Source organism: Botrytis porri (assembly GCF_014898465.1).
Source record: "Botrytis porri strain MUCL 3234 chromosome Unknown BPOR_012, whole genome shotgun sequence".
NCBI classification, from domain to species: domain Eukaryota; kingdom Fungi; phylum Ascomycota; class Leotiomycetes; order Helotiales; family Sclerotiniaceae; genus Botrytis; species Botrytis porri.
Window position 1 is genome coordinate 176928 of NW_024066086.1, and position 14033 is coordinate 190960.

The 14033-nt window shown below is 41.9% G+C and overlaps 5 protein-coding genes across 5 annotated transcripts; 3 read left to right on the forward strand and 2 right to left on the reverse strand.

Annotated features, from left to right (window-relative positions):
- Window positions 1-204: 204 nt before the first annotated feature.
- On the reverse strand, window positions 205-2886 carry EAF01_008631 (uncharacterized protein). Its single transcript, XM_038916887.1, has 5 exons — window positions 2379-2886; window positions 1977-2287; window positions 1477-1836; window positions 866-1342; window positions 205-748 (listed from the first exon to the last, which is right to left on the reverse strand). The coding sequence occupies exons 1-5, from the start codon at window positions 2546-2548 to the stop codon at window positions 303-305; spliced, it is 1764 nt and encodes a 587-aa protein (XP_038767281.1). The 5' UTR covers window positions 2549-2886; the 3' UTR covers window positions 205-302.
- Window positions 2887-4632: 1746 nt separating this feature from the next.
- EAF01_008632 (uncharacterized protein) lies at window positions 4633-6598 on the forward strand (the record flags this gene model as incomplete). The annotated part of the gene is made up of 4 exons (XM_038916888.1): window positions 4633-4844; window positions 4900-5030; window positions 5086-5820; window positions 5871-6598. 4 exons carry the CDS (start codon window positions 4633-4635, stop codon window positions 6596-6598), a joined length of 1806 nt encoding a protein of 601 aa, XP_038767282.1.
- A 567-nt stretch (window positions 6599-7165) lies between these two features.
- EAF01_008633 (uncharacterized protein) lies at window positions 7166-8234 on the reverse strand (the record flags this gene model as incomplete). The annotated part of the gene is made up of 2 exons (XM_038916889.1): window positions 7166-8098; window positions 8157-8234. The coding sequence occupies 2 exons, from the start codon at window positions 8232-8234 to the stop codon at window positions 7166-7168; spliced, it is 1011 nt and encodes a 336-aa protein (XP_038767283.1).
- Window positions 8235-10680: 2446 nt separating this feature from the next.
- On the forward strand, window positions 10681-12354 carry EAF01_008634 (uncharacterized protein; the record flags this gene model as incomplete). Its single annotated transcript, XM_038916890.1, has 6 exons — window positions 10681-10874; window positions 10923-11085; window positions 11136-11222; window positions 11344-11534; window positions 11586-11862; window positions 11928-12354. The coding sequence occupies 6 exons, from the start codon at window positions 10681-10683 to the stop codon at window positions 12192-12194; spliced, it is 1179 nt and encodes a 392-aa protein (XP_038767284.1). The 3' UTR covers window positions 12195-12354.
- A 404-nt stretch (window positions 12355-12758) lies between these two features.
- EAF01_008635 (uncharacterized protein) lies at window positions 12759-13683 on the forward strand (the record flags this gene model as incomplete). Its single annotated transcript, XM_038916891.1, has 2 exons — window positions 12759-13072; window positions 13128-13683. 2 exons carry the CDS (start codon window positions 12759-12761, stop codon window positions 13681-13683), a joined length of 870 nt encoding a protein of 289 aa, XP_038767285.1.
- Between the last annotated feature and the right edge of the window lie 350 nt (window positions 13684-14033).

Sequence of the window (14033 nt, forward strand, 5' to 3'; positions counted from 1 at the left end):
AAGTTTAGAGCGGAAAAGCACTAACCCTATTGCAGTATAGACCCTGCTACCCTGCAGCACCTACTTTATTACTACCACTTGTCTACCACCTTTACAATCAACTGATATGGAATAATCGATGCCTGGATCCCCAGCTACATCGTCTAGATGGTTATGGCTACTATGCTGTATCTAACTCGAGAGATTATCACTAGGACCAAGTTAATTTTAAAAGTATTTGATTTGTGTAGTATTCATCATAAATATCATAAATACTGCTACTAATATCGTTCATTATCGTAAAGCTAACCCAGTCTTGTCCCTCAAGATTCCTTTTCTCCTCGGTATGCCACTGTAGTTCTATTGATAGATTCAGAATCATCGCTGATCGCTGTTACCGCGTCTGCATTAATTGCGATTTGTGTACCGTCTTCAGCGATTACAATGTCACCGTATTGTGATTCCCATCCAAGACCCATTTCCTTGATCAATTTCTGGTTCGGAGTCGGCCATACCTTGCAAAGAGCAAAGTACACGACGAAACTGACAGAAAACGATAACAACCATCCGAGACGTCCTAGGTTCGTAGCACTTTGGGATACGGATGCGCCTAGAGTTCCAACAAATCCTGGAAAGGGGAGCGCAACACCGCAAATGTATGCAATAATCGCTTGCACATTCCAGCCATGGAAATAATAGTAATGCTTGTTTGCCTTTGTGCCATTGTAGAGATGCCCAATGAAAACATTACCCTTAGTGAGCGCATAATCTTAGAAAAAAGTTAGCACCAGTTTTACGAAATGAAATAAACTACTTCCAAACATCTCCAAGTTTGATAGCCCAGGAATTATCCACATAGGATGTGTGTTGCGGGTAGAGAACTTACAATCGCAGACCATTATTGCAACCACACTTGCCATGAATATACCATAGCCCGAAAGGAATGTGGTAAAAACCGACGCAGAAGCGAGAATCTTCCATGGACAGATGGCAAAAGCCAAGAATTCGACAACATATTGCCCGCGGGGAATTGTGAGAAATCGAGGAAACAACATGGTACTATCCGCACCAAATGGAATCATGTTTGCCGCAATGTTTGTACCAAGAATGGATACCATCCAGCAAAATGCCAAGAGAAAGACAGCAAAACGTGTGCTGCCAGACCAATATCTATCCAAAATGGCGCTTAACAAATCCCAGGGATTCCATATTTCTAAACCCCAATTGTTGTTGATCGCAGCCGTGGCCAAGATTCCAAAAGTGGCAGATAGCGTCACGGATAGAGGTTGAGTAAAAAGTTGCGACCATTGTGCGCCCGATCTCGTCGCACTCCATCTCGCAATATCTGGTTGATTTGTGATCACTACATGAGTGAAAAGTTAGCAGATTTTCGTTGCACATTGTGTATATAGACTCTCAAACCGCTTTCGAAAAAATTGGGCAAATGAGTCGCACAGCGAAATGTCAATCCAGGGAACATATTGAATCGAAACTTACAAGTTGCAGTATTACCCATGCCACTGTTGATACCATGCATAATGAACCATCCATAGGCAGCCCCTTCCCCAAGCGTGCTCTGGTATACTGATCCAACTTTTCCCTTTGTATTGGCCATACAGAAAATGAAAAGACCAAACACGGCTGGCAAAACAACAATCGATTTGAACCAAAAGAAGGCTCGCAGTTGATATGGTCGGAAAGCGCAGAATGGAAAGTGAACTAGCCAAAACAGAAAGAAGGCGAGCATATTGGCGGATGTAATACCAATCGATTCAGGAATGTGATTTGGGATGTTAGTGAAGTTGTGTCCGAAAATGCATCGCAAGATATTGCTCATGAAACTTGCACCAGAAAACACTGTTATCATCGGCGCATTAGTAAGATGTCGCACGAGAAAGAACCGATTGTAGGATGTGATGGAATTTCGCTCGCCCAGTCTTTGCGGGAAGACGCAGAATGTTTCAATGCGCCAGAGAGTCATGAACTAGACCACTTACATTGTACACCATACCAGATAATAGCCAAGGCAGCGCGAGCTCCAACAAAGTAGTATGAGCCATACATTCCGAAGACACTCCTGGCTACGACAGGATATCCAATATGATAAACTGAGGCGCATCGACTGTTGAAAAACATGGCGACTGAGCTGATCAATTGAGAGACAAAGATCACGATGATAGCTTGCCACCAATTCAGACCAATTCCTACCATGGTCGAGCCCAGAGTCCAATTGCCGAAGGAGAGTCCCAGGTAGAAGGAAACGAAGTTCCACCAACGCCATGTCCGTTTTTCAGGAGGTGTTGGATCACTACAGTAACGAATTTAGTAGCTGAATTGTTCGCCGTGCGCCAATCCATCGACCAGAATCCAAATGAGCAACAATTAATGTTGAAACTTACAGATCTTCATTGGACCAGACCTTATTGGAGCCCGAGTGGCGATCGAGAGCAGTATCTTGAACTGTCACATAGTCCATGAAATTCTGTCGACTCTTGAAAGCATTCTTGAAAGCTCCAACCTTTTCGGCCGATTGAGCTTTGAGAGTCGCGACGTTCATGGCGGGGGACATCTCGGGATAAATTTTTCAATTGACACACACAACACAAGGACTTTTTCTTGCGAGGAGGTACGGGTACCTATATCAACCGGTGACAATCACAACCACGTAAACCAAGAGTTGATAATCTTCACAAGAAACAAATGTCAAGAGAAGATAGGTGTCATGCTCCGAGGAATTGGGCTCTCTTTTGGGGAGGGAGGGAGAGAGAGAGAGAGAGGGAAGGGAAGGAAAAGGGGAGGAAGAGGAGAGAAGAGCTTGACAGATTTTGATTGAGGAAAGAAAAGAGAAACTCCACTTTGATAGTTACTACAACCGTATGACTACCAATCAACTCACTGACAATTTTTTTCATGTCCCACTTACCCTGTTCTTCTGATAGATCATAGATAATAGCCTTGATAGTCCTGATAGCTTCAATGCTGGTGGGTGAAGGTGATCAACTACCCGGCAAATTTTACTGGACTGGATCGTGTTGGTGGACACGGACTTGATCCGATTTATTAAATTTACATGGCTACCTACTCGTAGGTAGGTACTGATGGCATTGGACGTCTCTCGAATGGACGCTTGTTATCAACGGCAGTCCCAAACTTATCGGACGATACACTTAACCCAGTTAGACCAAGATGGACAATCATCGGCGTGTCGGTTGTATGGGGTATTGGCACGGCACAAGTGACAAAAACACACGATCAACTTCCTGCTTCGTATTGGGTTTATGGGGTTATCTTGGCCTGCAACGATCAGACTCTGGGATGCCTTATCAGGTTGATCGGTCGGACATGCCCGAATCTGACTGGATTGGGATTGGGATTGAGATTGGGATTGGGTGTGGGATTGAGAAGTGACAGTGACACGAACGCGTTGTGAGTGCGGGCGGGTGGGTACCGGTACAGTTGCCACATTAATTATGGTGATCGCGTGGAGGACGGATATCAGAACATCTACACCTCACCTCACGTCAACCTCACAATAACCCGGTAGGACTTCAGCCACCAACTGATGGAAAACACAGACTTCTCGAGATAAATAACGATATCTACCTATCAAGTCGATCATGTAAGGTTACTATGTACGAATGAGGAAGTTACACAAATGCCCTACGCATGAGCGAAACTATAGTCGATGAGCTACCAGGTCACTCACTGACTTTAGAATACCTCAAACTTGCATACCTCAAAACTGATAAGCCACCCTCGAAAGCCTTACACCCTTATGGATGTGTGCTTCAAATCATGTGTGCAGAGATTCGCAAGTCTAAGTTATCATACTCAAAACCCGATCTGGAATTTCATGACCCACAATTACCCTTTTGAACTTCAGACTCATTGTCTATCACAACCGCTTCACACAAATACGACCACTCGTGTCACTCGTGTTCCTCCACCTTTTTCCCGCCCAAAGTCTAATATGTAAAGACTCATATCTTTAGTACCAAAGGCTATCATTCAAACAATACACTTCATTCCAAACCAGCTCGTAGTCGAGAAAGGGTTTCTGTGAGGAATGAATATCAACCTGCCGAAGTGAAGTGAGAGAGAGCAAGTCGTGTTTCTGATCATTCGGATTTTGGGAATGAAGTATTATTCTATTACTGATTGAAGAACTTTGTAAGTCACGACGGTCTGCTCAGAAATATTGAGGATACAAGCTTTCGTCAGTGATCGTATTGGGAAAGTCCTCAAAAATTAGCATAATTCAGCGTAACTTGTTCTTGTCGTTTCTAATAGCGGACGCACGACATGGTAAGTGGAGGCGGATTATTCACATCCATCATGATCTACCTCTTTGCTTCGATTTTTTTTCGTACCCCGCTCAAGGTTTTCCTTGAAAAGGTTACTCAAAGATTTGTTCATCCACGATTGAGTTTGATAGAGAGGCTCTGAGCTGCAAGTGTCGATTAAGGTTTGCAACGGCCTTACCACTAATGACGCACCCAAGAGCTTCGACCATGATGTTATCATAACTGGTAGATGTGTAGCTCACATTTAGAAGATTGCTACTTGTTACAATAATGATTCGCGATTTTCGTCTCTTCCTTTATCGCCCTTGAGACACATCACAACCTCAAAAAACCATCGCCATCCACCATCATGGTCCAGAAAACTACTGTCGACCCCGAGGAGTCTTCTACAAACACATTCAAGACACAGAATTCGGTAATTGACTCTCAAGCTCGAGCAGGAGCAAATTCCCCAGGCCCAAATGAGAAAGACATTGAAAATGCCACCCAAGCTGGTGTACAAAATATCGAGGCCGTGTCAATGACTTGGACAACATGGTCTTTGATCATAGCATACATCGGGTACATTTCTTGAGATGATATTGGTGAACCATCAGCGTTCTAACAAGGATCCCAGTGTATTCCTCATCTCCTTCACTACTTCACTCGAATCACAAGTGGTCATGTCACTTTCTATTTTTGCGACAAGCTCATTCAACAACCATTCTTTGATTTCAACAGTATTGGTCGTTCAAAGCGTGGTCATGGGTAAGTGAGATCCGTAATTGCTCACCTTTTGTGTATATGTATTGATTCAGGATAGCTGTCATTAAAGCGCCCATGGCCAAAACCGCTGATGTATTTGGTCGACTCGAAGCTTTCACCATTTCAATCATTCTCGCCATAATCGGTGGCGCTACCATGGCCATGTCCAACGACGTCCAAACTTATGCCGCAGCTCAGATATTCTACGCAGCTGGCTCCACCGGTCTTCAAATTCTCCAGCAAGTTTTCATTGCGGATACAACTAATCTCCTCAATCGTGCTTTATGGTCTAGTTTACCGCAGATTCCATTCTTGATCACTGTTTGGATTGGTGCACCAATTGGAGATAAAATTCTTAAAACTACAACATGGAGATGGGGTTATGGCATATGGTGTATAATCCTCCCAGTTGTATTCTTACCATTGGCTTTGTCTCTGTTCCTCAACAATAGAAAGGCGAAGAAGGCTGGCCTTACTGCTGCGTCGCCTTTGAAGAAATTGGGTCTGATTGCAACCATAACAACTCTCTGGAATGATTTGGATATTGGAGGCATGATTTTATTGAGTGCGGCATTTGCGCTCATCTTGATTCCGCTCACCATTGCGTCTAAAGCCTCGAATGGATGGGCTAGCCCAGATATTATCGCAATGATCGTTCTAGGTGTTACTTGCCTTATCAGCTTCCCTGTTTGGGAATCCGTCAAAAAGCTGGCACCGCATCCACTCATTCCCCTCGGTCTCTTAAAATCCCGTACATTCTGCGCAGGATGTGGCATTGGATTTTTCTACTTCAGTAAGTTTCACTTTGGTCTTCCAGCCATCTCTCGTATTGATATTTCCCAGTGGCATTCTTTCTCTCGGTTCAACCATACTTCTACTCCTATCTTCTTGTCGTTCAAGATCTTTCTATTCCCGCTGCAGGCCACGTAACACAGGTCTTTTCTTTCACGGCAACCATTTCTTCTGTCATCATATCTTTCTTCATCAAGTACACCAAATACTACAAACCGTACATTACAGCTGGAGCGCTCATCTACCTGACGGGCATCGGACTCATGTTTCATTACCGCAGAGAGAATTCATCTATCGCACAGATTATTGGCACGCAAATTGCTGTTGGTATCGGCGGAGGAATGCTCAACGTCCCAGCTCAACTTGCTGTTCAAGCTTCTGTCCCTAGTCATCAGAATGTCGCTGTCGCTACAGCTGTCTACTTGACTTGTGTAGAGATGGGCGGCGCTGTTGGAAGTGCCATTGCTGGCGTTATCTGGGGTCAAGATATTCCCAAGAAATTGGCCAAATACTCCTCCACTATCGATAGCAAGGCCGTATACAATAGTATTACTAACGCTCTCGCGTATCCCGTGGGAACACCCGAGAGAGCTGCAATCAACAGGGCCTATCAAGAGACTATGCAAAAATTGCTCATCGTGGCGCTCTGTGTGAGTGCACCGGTCGTGGTTTTGTCCCTAGTGATTAAGAATGCCAAGTTAGATGCAGGAGGAGGTAAGGTGAAGGGGAGAGTTATCGGAGGTACAGCGGAGAAGAAAGAAGAACCAGTCTTAGTTTGATGTGCTCAAGAGACGAGGAAACGATATCATGAATAACAAGATCAAACAAATTCTGAAATTGGAGTTATATCAGATGGATAGACGTGGAATTAGATGAATAGAATTCGTCAATAATAGTAGAATAATAAAAGCCTAATGATTAATCTCCATGGTTGAAGAAGCTTGAATGTATAAATTGTAATTGAAATATGAGGGTACAAATTATGTATTGTGGGTGGCGGTGGCGATGGCGGCGATAGTTGCTATACCGGTGTTGCGAATGAAGAGGAGGTAAAGGACATTGAGTGACTCTGTTTCGACTGATCTTCCCCTTTCACCTAGGTTTGGTTCTGATGATTCAGCATACGAATATAGCGGCCTCATGCTTCTTCTACTTCTTGTCCACTTAACCAGGCTTTTCGTTCATTTGAAGGATAGTCTGACGATGAAAAGCTTACAGGTTTCGAACTCGATTAAAATGTTCCAACCAATGAAAGCTCACATGCGGTCTACTATATTAATGGACGAGAACATATCCGTTTAGGGTAAACCCTATTCGTAGCCATCACTTTCTTCATAAAGACTGCATCAAAACCCCCTCAGGCCAAATCGTCTACTCACAACACCAGCCAAGACACCAAATGCCGACCCCCCAAGATGTCCCGCATGGCCGACCCCCGGCTGCCACCCGTTATTAAGGGCCAGAATACTATAGACCGCTCCTCCTCCCACCAAAAACCAAGCCGGGATTCCTATGGGTACGAACATGAACTGCCAAGACACGTTGGGATGTTTTACCGCCAACATGGTAATTAGGCCAGATAAACTGCCAGATGCACCGCAACCCCGATCTATAGAATTTATAGAGCTTGGGTTCTGGTTGAATGAAAGACCATGCTTCCATATGTAGAGAGAGGCAAGCGAACATGTAACACCGGCGCCAGCCCAGATAGTCACGAAAGTGAGTGGGTTGACCAGAGGAGCCATGGCTAGCATACAATACATGTTCGCGAAAAGATGGTAATATGTCTGATGCATGAAGCTATGGGTGATGAGTGTATAGATTCGTCCCTCATCTATATTCTGCTGAGAAAGGACGAAATTTCTATCGAAATATTCTGGTGTGAGTTTGGGAATGAGACTGGGGAGGGGAAAATCAACGAATGGAGAACGGTTGTAGCTGAGGGTTACGAATGTACATCCTACAGCAATGACAATGGCAAGTGGGTAGCTAGAGCGGGGCCTGCGGTATCTGATTGTCGGGGTGGGATCGATGGGTTGGTGTTCATTTTGAGTGTGTTGCGAATGTTTGTTTTGATGTTTGCTTTTGGCATGTTGCTCCCGTTGTGCCCACTTGGAAGCACGTGCTAATGGGGTAGATGAGCAGAAAGGGCGAGAGCCACTTGATGGGATGTTCTCCAGTAGAGGTGATTTGCGAACCAGTGAGTTTGGACTAAAGGAGCTGAAGAATGAAGAGTGGAAATCTCGAGTGTGCGTGCAGCCCAAAGGAATTCGACGAAACTATCGGTGGGTAGACATTAGCCTGCTTAGAATCATGGGTGGACAAGGTTTAACATACTAAAGTTTGTGTAGCTGGTTGTAATGTTGATTTCTGCAGATGGAGACCCAATGATCGAGATCCCACGAGAAAGACCATGGTGGAATAAGCAGGTTGATTGTCCTGGCCTCTTAGATATCGTCTCAAGATGAAGTTGTTATGGTCAAATCGGAAAATGTTAGCCAATATCGAATAATTCCCACCGCCTGCAAGAACAAGCATTCACATTCGGCAGAAAGGATGTGATTGATGAGTGTAGAAGTTTAGTCTTCCACGTGACATATTTTATGGCTTACCGGTACTAAGATTACTTGTCGTCTGTGGCTTGACGCCGTATACGGTATAATCAAAATGTAGGTCTTCCATCCCGTCACTTTTTCTGTATGATAGAAAAATTCTTCCGTTGTACATTTAAATTGATTGAGCTAAAGAGAAATCAACCTGTACGACACACCGCTTATTGCAATTTTTATTTTAAAGTTTCCGTAAATTGGATGCTGTTGAGCATTTCTACTATACAATCAAGAATTTGATCTCGACCTAGTCTAGCTATGGACTCTCCCGAGGGGTGGTTAGACTAGGGATGGGCGGATTATATAATCCAGGGGTTGAATATATATTTCTCTATTATTACACTTTTTGAATGTGATTAAATATTACGTTAAGATTATTCACGTGTTTTTTAAACCAATTAAATCAATAGAATGAATGAAAGTGAATCTATTTCTGAAAAACTTTTAAATAAATAATAAAAAAGTTTAATATAAAGAATTCATTCTAGAATTTTAAACTATTAAGAAATCAACGAATTAATTTAATCAATCAAATTAATTTATTTCATTTCTTATACTCAAAATATTCTTTATATCACGGTGTAAGAGATAGGTACTAGGTAAGATGTATGATATTCTACAAAGAGTGAAGAAGGAGGCGGAGAGGTTCCGACTATATAGAGGTTGGATGCCTTAGGCATCCATATAACTACGTATTGAACCCGTGTCACTTTAAAATTTTAATTATAATCTTCTTTTATATATTTTTTCAATAATAATCTTCAAATCATATTAAAAGATTTTAAATTCTAATATTTTTTAAGAAATTATAATAAATTAAAACTTTCTTTTTAAATCTTAAAAATTTCAATCTTTATAAAATTCTTTATTAATATTTAATCATTTATATATGAAAATATAAAATACCTCTTTTTTCAAAATTAATTCTTGATTTGTTAGCTATGATTATTATTAATATATTATTTAAAAGAATATTCTTTTACACAAATTTCATTTAAATCGAATTAAAAATTGACTTTTTATTAAAACAATAAATAAATAAATATTTATTTGTATAAATTTATGAATATTATAAATTATCAAAAAAGAATAACTCATCCTTTTATATTTATAAAGAATTACAAAAAGATCTAAATTTTAATTTAAAAAACGATATTATATTTAATATTAATTTAGAATCTAAAGTTAATAATATTATTAAAACTTTCGAAAATTTAAATCTTTTCAAGAGTAATTTTTGAATAAAATTAATAAATCTTTAATAATTTAATTTAAAACTTTTCCTTTAAAATATCTTCAATCTTATATAATTCAATTAAATTCAAGAGTTCCTCTCAAAATCTCTTTAATAAATCTCTTCAATCTTTACTTTCTATACTAAGAATAATAGATTTTGATTAATATTATATACTATATTTTAGTGACGAATATGCGAGATTATATATTATGAAAATGCTCAACCCTAGACATTGATGATGCGGGGATATTCTGTAGGATTCCCATTTTTTACGCCACTATCAACCGTCTAAATCAAAGTCTGACTGTGCTTATATGTGGAAAAACTGCCGGCTAAGTAGTGTGATGACTTAGATGCGTGACACTTGGTGCGATGTAGCCACTGAGATATTTCAACTCCATCAGAAATGACTTTGGCGAGATCAATACCTAAGATACCACTAATATCGCCAAAAGTAAGATCTCTGCCAAATAAGACAATCGCAAAGCCAGCTTCACTTATTCGAAGGCGGGCTTCATATCTTTATGTTCGAAAGTCATACTACAAGGATAGGATCGTCAGATGAAACGCCATTCATTGCGGTGAAAGAAGGTCGTGGATGTGTCTGTCGGCTTATAACTGTATAATGCTGTTGTATGGAGTAAGCAATGCAAGTGCTTAGCTTTCGCCAATTAATTCAGGGGATAAATATTACGCCTCAACAAGTATCATTCGATATCACTCATCAGACTTCAGATGCTTGTATCTGCATAATTGCATTTGCTCATGTCAAAACGCCATGTAATGTTCTAGCTAGCTTTGCCAAGGATGTCTAAAGCTTTCAACTGTCCGAAAGCATCCCATTCTTGGTCCGGAAGCCGAAGAATCGGCTACTCGCCGGAGTGTTTCGAGGTAATTACACTCATAACCGTGTTAGACGAGAAAGGAGAATACAAGTATCTGAAGTATTAATAGTGTTCAATGGCACTTATGATTAGTCTTGCTATCAAACCCGCTAGGTCTACTCTTTTTCAATATGCGTTTTCTTTCAACCTTTCTTGTTCTTCAGTCATATGTTGATGTCGCTGAAGCAGCTTCGTATCCTCCATATCCCCCCGATGCAGTAGATCAACTAGCAGCAAAAGGTCTTGCGAAACTAGCGGCATATCAAGCTATACATTATCCAAACAACACTTGCACGACCAAAAATGCCATAAAGCGTCGTGAATGGTAAGGTGACAATGATGTCCCGTTACTCCAAGACCTAATATCTTGCAGGAGCGACCTCTCAGGAGCGGATAGAATTGCGTACACGGATGCCGTTCTTTGTTTACAGTCCAAAAAGCCCATCACGCCTTCTGAAGTTGTTCCGGGTGTTCGAAGTCGCTTTGATGACTTCGTTGCCACGCATATGAATCAGAGCTTAACCATTCATGCTACAGTAGGTAAATGCTATATCTGAGCATCCTGTGGTCCGAACTGATGATATAGGGTAACTTTCTGGGCTGGCATAGATACTATGTTCATACGTACGAAAAAGCACTCCGTGAAGAATGTGGATATAAAGGATATCAGCCTGTGAGCCTTGAATTCATCTGACTCCCATCACCTATAATTGGTGTTTCACACGTCAAATATTTCAAACTTTCCTCAGTCTATGTTTCAAACTTTCTCGCTGCCAACCACTGACGAACGTCAGTATTGGAACTGGGGCAGATACGCCGATGATCCGATACACTCCCCGCTCTTTGACGGGAGTCCCACTAGCATGAGCGGCAATGGTTTGTATTACAACCATACTGGTGTTCCAATCAACCTCGCGCCGGCGCCATTCGACATTATTCCACCGGGTGTCGGTGGTGGATGTGTTACCACAGGCCCGTTCAAGAAGTATAACTCTTTGGTTATATTATGATATCAATATGCTAAATATTCTTGTAGTATGACTGCTCACCTTGGCCCAGTTTCTGGAACAATATCCGGCACGCCAGTGAATCCTCAAGCCGACGGCTTCGGCTACAATCCCCGATGCCTACGCCGCGATGTTAACGTCCATAGTGCTGCTGTCACGAAAACCAACTATACTTACGACCTCATAACAAAACCTTCAAATGCAGATATATATTGGTTCCAGACTGTCATGCAAGGCTTATTCAGTATAGGAGAATGGGGCGTTCATACTGGAGGACATTTCACAGTGGGTGGTGACCCGGGCGGTGTAAGTGGATTTCGTCTCTGGACCCCTCCCTGAAGATATAAAGTACTAACAATACATATTTGTAGGACTTCTTTACATCTCCAGGCGACCCGGCGTTCTATCTTCATCACGGGATGATAGATAGAGTCTGGTGGATATGGCAACTTCAGGATTTAGCGAAGAGACAGAATGCCGTCTCAGGAACGATCACTATGAGTAATGTCCCTCCTAGTAGAAACACCACGTTGGAGGATCTACAAGATATTGGATATAACGCGGGCCCTGTTCCGTTGAAAGATTTGATGAACACACTAGGAGGGCTGAATGGAGAATTGTGTTATATTTATGTGTGATTCGAGACAATCATCGTGGGCAAAGAAATACCATCAATATTATGATCATTGAATCGAGATCACATCTCAAGTACATAGATTGATATTGCAAAACAGATATGTCGAAATGGACATTCCGTACAGGTAGAGGAATTGCATTCATTGAGATGAGATCGTTGAGTTCATCACTTTGGCCGAGTACTGGAGGTACCTGATCTTTCTTTGTGTACAACTCAGTGATGGTGAAACATTCAGGGGCACATGAACTAATCTACAGGGGCTTATCGACGAATTATCTTATCACATGCCATGCCCAAATGCTTATCAGTCCCTTAGCACGCTTATTAATTTAGCACTTTACGTAGCTCACCTGCGTGTTATGTGAGCTCGAGGAATCCGCAGCAGCATGCTTCCTTTTCTTTTGTTCCATTAGAGTATAATAAGTTATATGTATATAATATAAATACAATCCATATTCACTTCATATTCACTTCATAATTGATTCTTGCCAATTACATTTTCACCCACAACCCTTTCCCTCTCTTTCAATCGATCAACGTACCACCGTTGGTCACTCGGTCCATAATGGCATCCAACACAACTTCCGTCTCTTCCCTTCGTAAAGTCTTCTCCTTTGCAGGCGGTCTCCTATCACAAATACCATTAATCAATAATCCATCTTCTTCTTCATCGGCCGTCACAACAACTCCTAGACCCTATATCCCCTTTGGAAATGCACCATCATGTCCATCAACCTCTCCTCTCTCCTGCCACAACAGCACCGCCGCTCCCGATTCTTGCTGCTTCGTCTATCCCGGAGGCCAACTTCTCCAGACTCAGTTCTGGGATTACAGTCCTGCAATAGGGCCAGCTGATAGTTGGACTCTTCATGGTCTTTGGTTTGTTCACCTGCGACCAATTCTTACATGTTTAAAAGCTTACCAAGTCTCATAGGCCGGATCTATGCGATGGCTCCTATCCCACATATTGTCACAGCACTCCTCAATACTACAATATAACCTCTATACTTACCGCCGCATCCCAAACCGATCTTCTCGCATATATGCATGAATATTGGCTCCCCAATCGAGGATCTGCCGAAACCTTTTGGGAACATGAGATGAACAAACATGGAACATGTGTAAATACTCTCGCACCATCTTGTTACGGCGACAAATACGAAGCTGGTGATGAAGTCGTCGATTTCTTTACAAGGGCCGTAGGATTATTCAAAGAGTTGGATACTTATAAAGCACTTGAGAAGGCCGGAATTGTGCCAAGTTATTCGGCTACTTACACCGAGGATCAGATCCAGACGGCATTGACTGCGGTTACTGGAAGTGAAGTTGTGTTGGGTTGTTCGAACGGTAGATTGAACCAGGCATGGTATAGCTTTAATGTCAAAGGAAGTTTGCAGTTAGGGGAATTTGTGGCTACAGCTCCAGCTGGAAAAGGTGGGAGAGGAACTTGTCCCAGAAAGGGCATTAAATACTTGCCCAAGAAGAAATAATCGCGTTTCTTTATGATCGTTTTATGCGGGCTAAATTGCTGCATTTATACATCTAGGAAACCCCCAGGACTCGGTTGGACTTTTGGAATTATAAGACGGTTTCTTTGGATAGGTAATCGTATGGCATTGCATTGGATGGTATATCCTTTTAGGGGTTTAGATGTGGAATAGAAGGTATTATACGGAAGTCTCAACGACCTTCTCCCAAATCACCTGCTTTGTCTGATGATCTGATGACCCGACGGTGAATAATACTTTTTATTTTTTGCACTCTGATACGTTCACTCGGAACGAAATAGTCTCGGTATTGATCAATTCAGATATCATACAAGCGTTATTGATTGGTTCCC

Excerpts from the sequence above, each read along its gene's own strand:
- EAF01_008631 (XM_038916887.1), bottom strand. The coding sequence starts at position 2,548 with ATGTCCCCCGCCATGAACGTCGCGACTCTCAAAGCTCAATCGGCCGAA. Across the intron at positions 1,837-1,976 it reads TATCTGGTATGGTGTACAAT|TGTTTTCTGGTGCAAGTTTC; the intron begins GTAAGTGGTCTA and ends CGATGATAACAG. Across the intron at positions 1,343-1,476 it reads CATGGGTAATACTGCAACTT|TGATCACAAATCAACCAGAT; the intron begins GTAAGTTTCGAT and ends TCACTCATGTAG.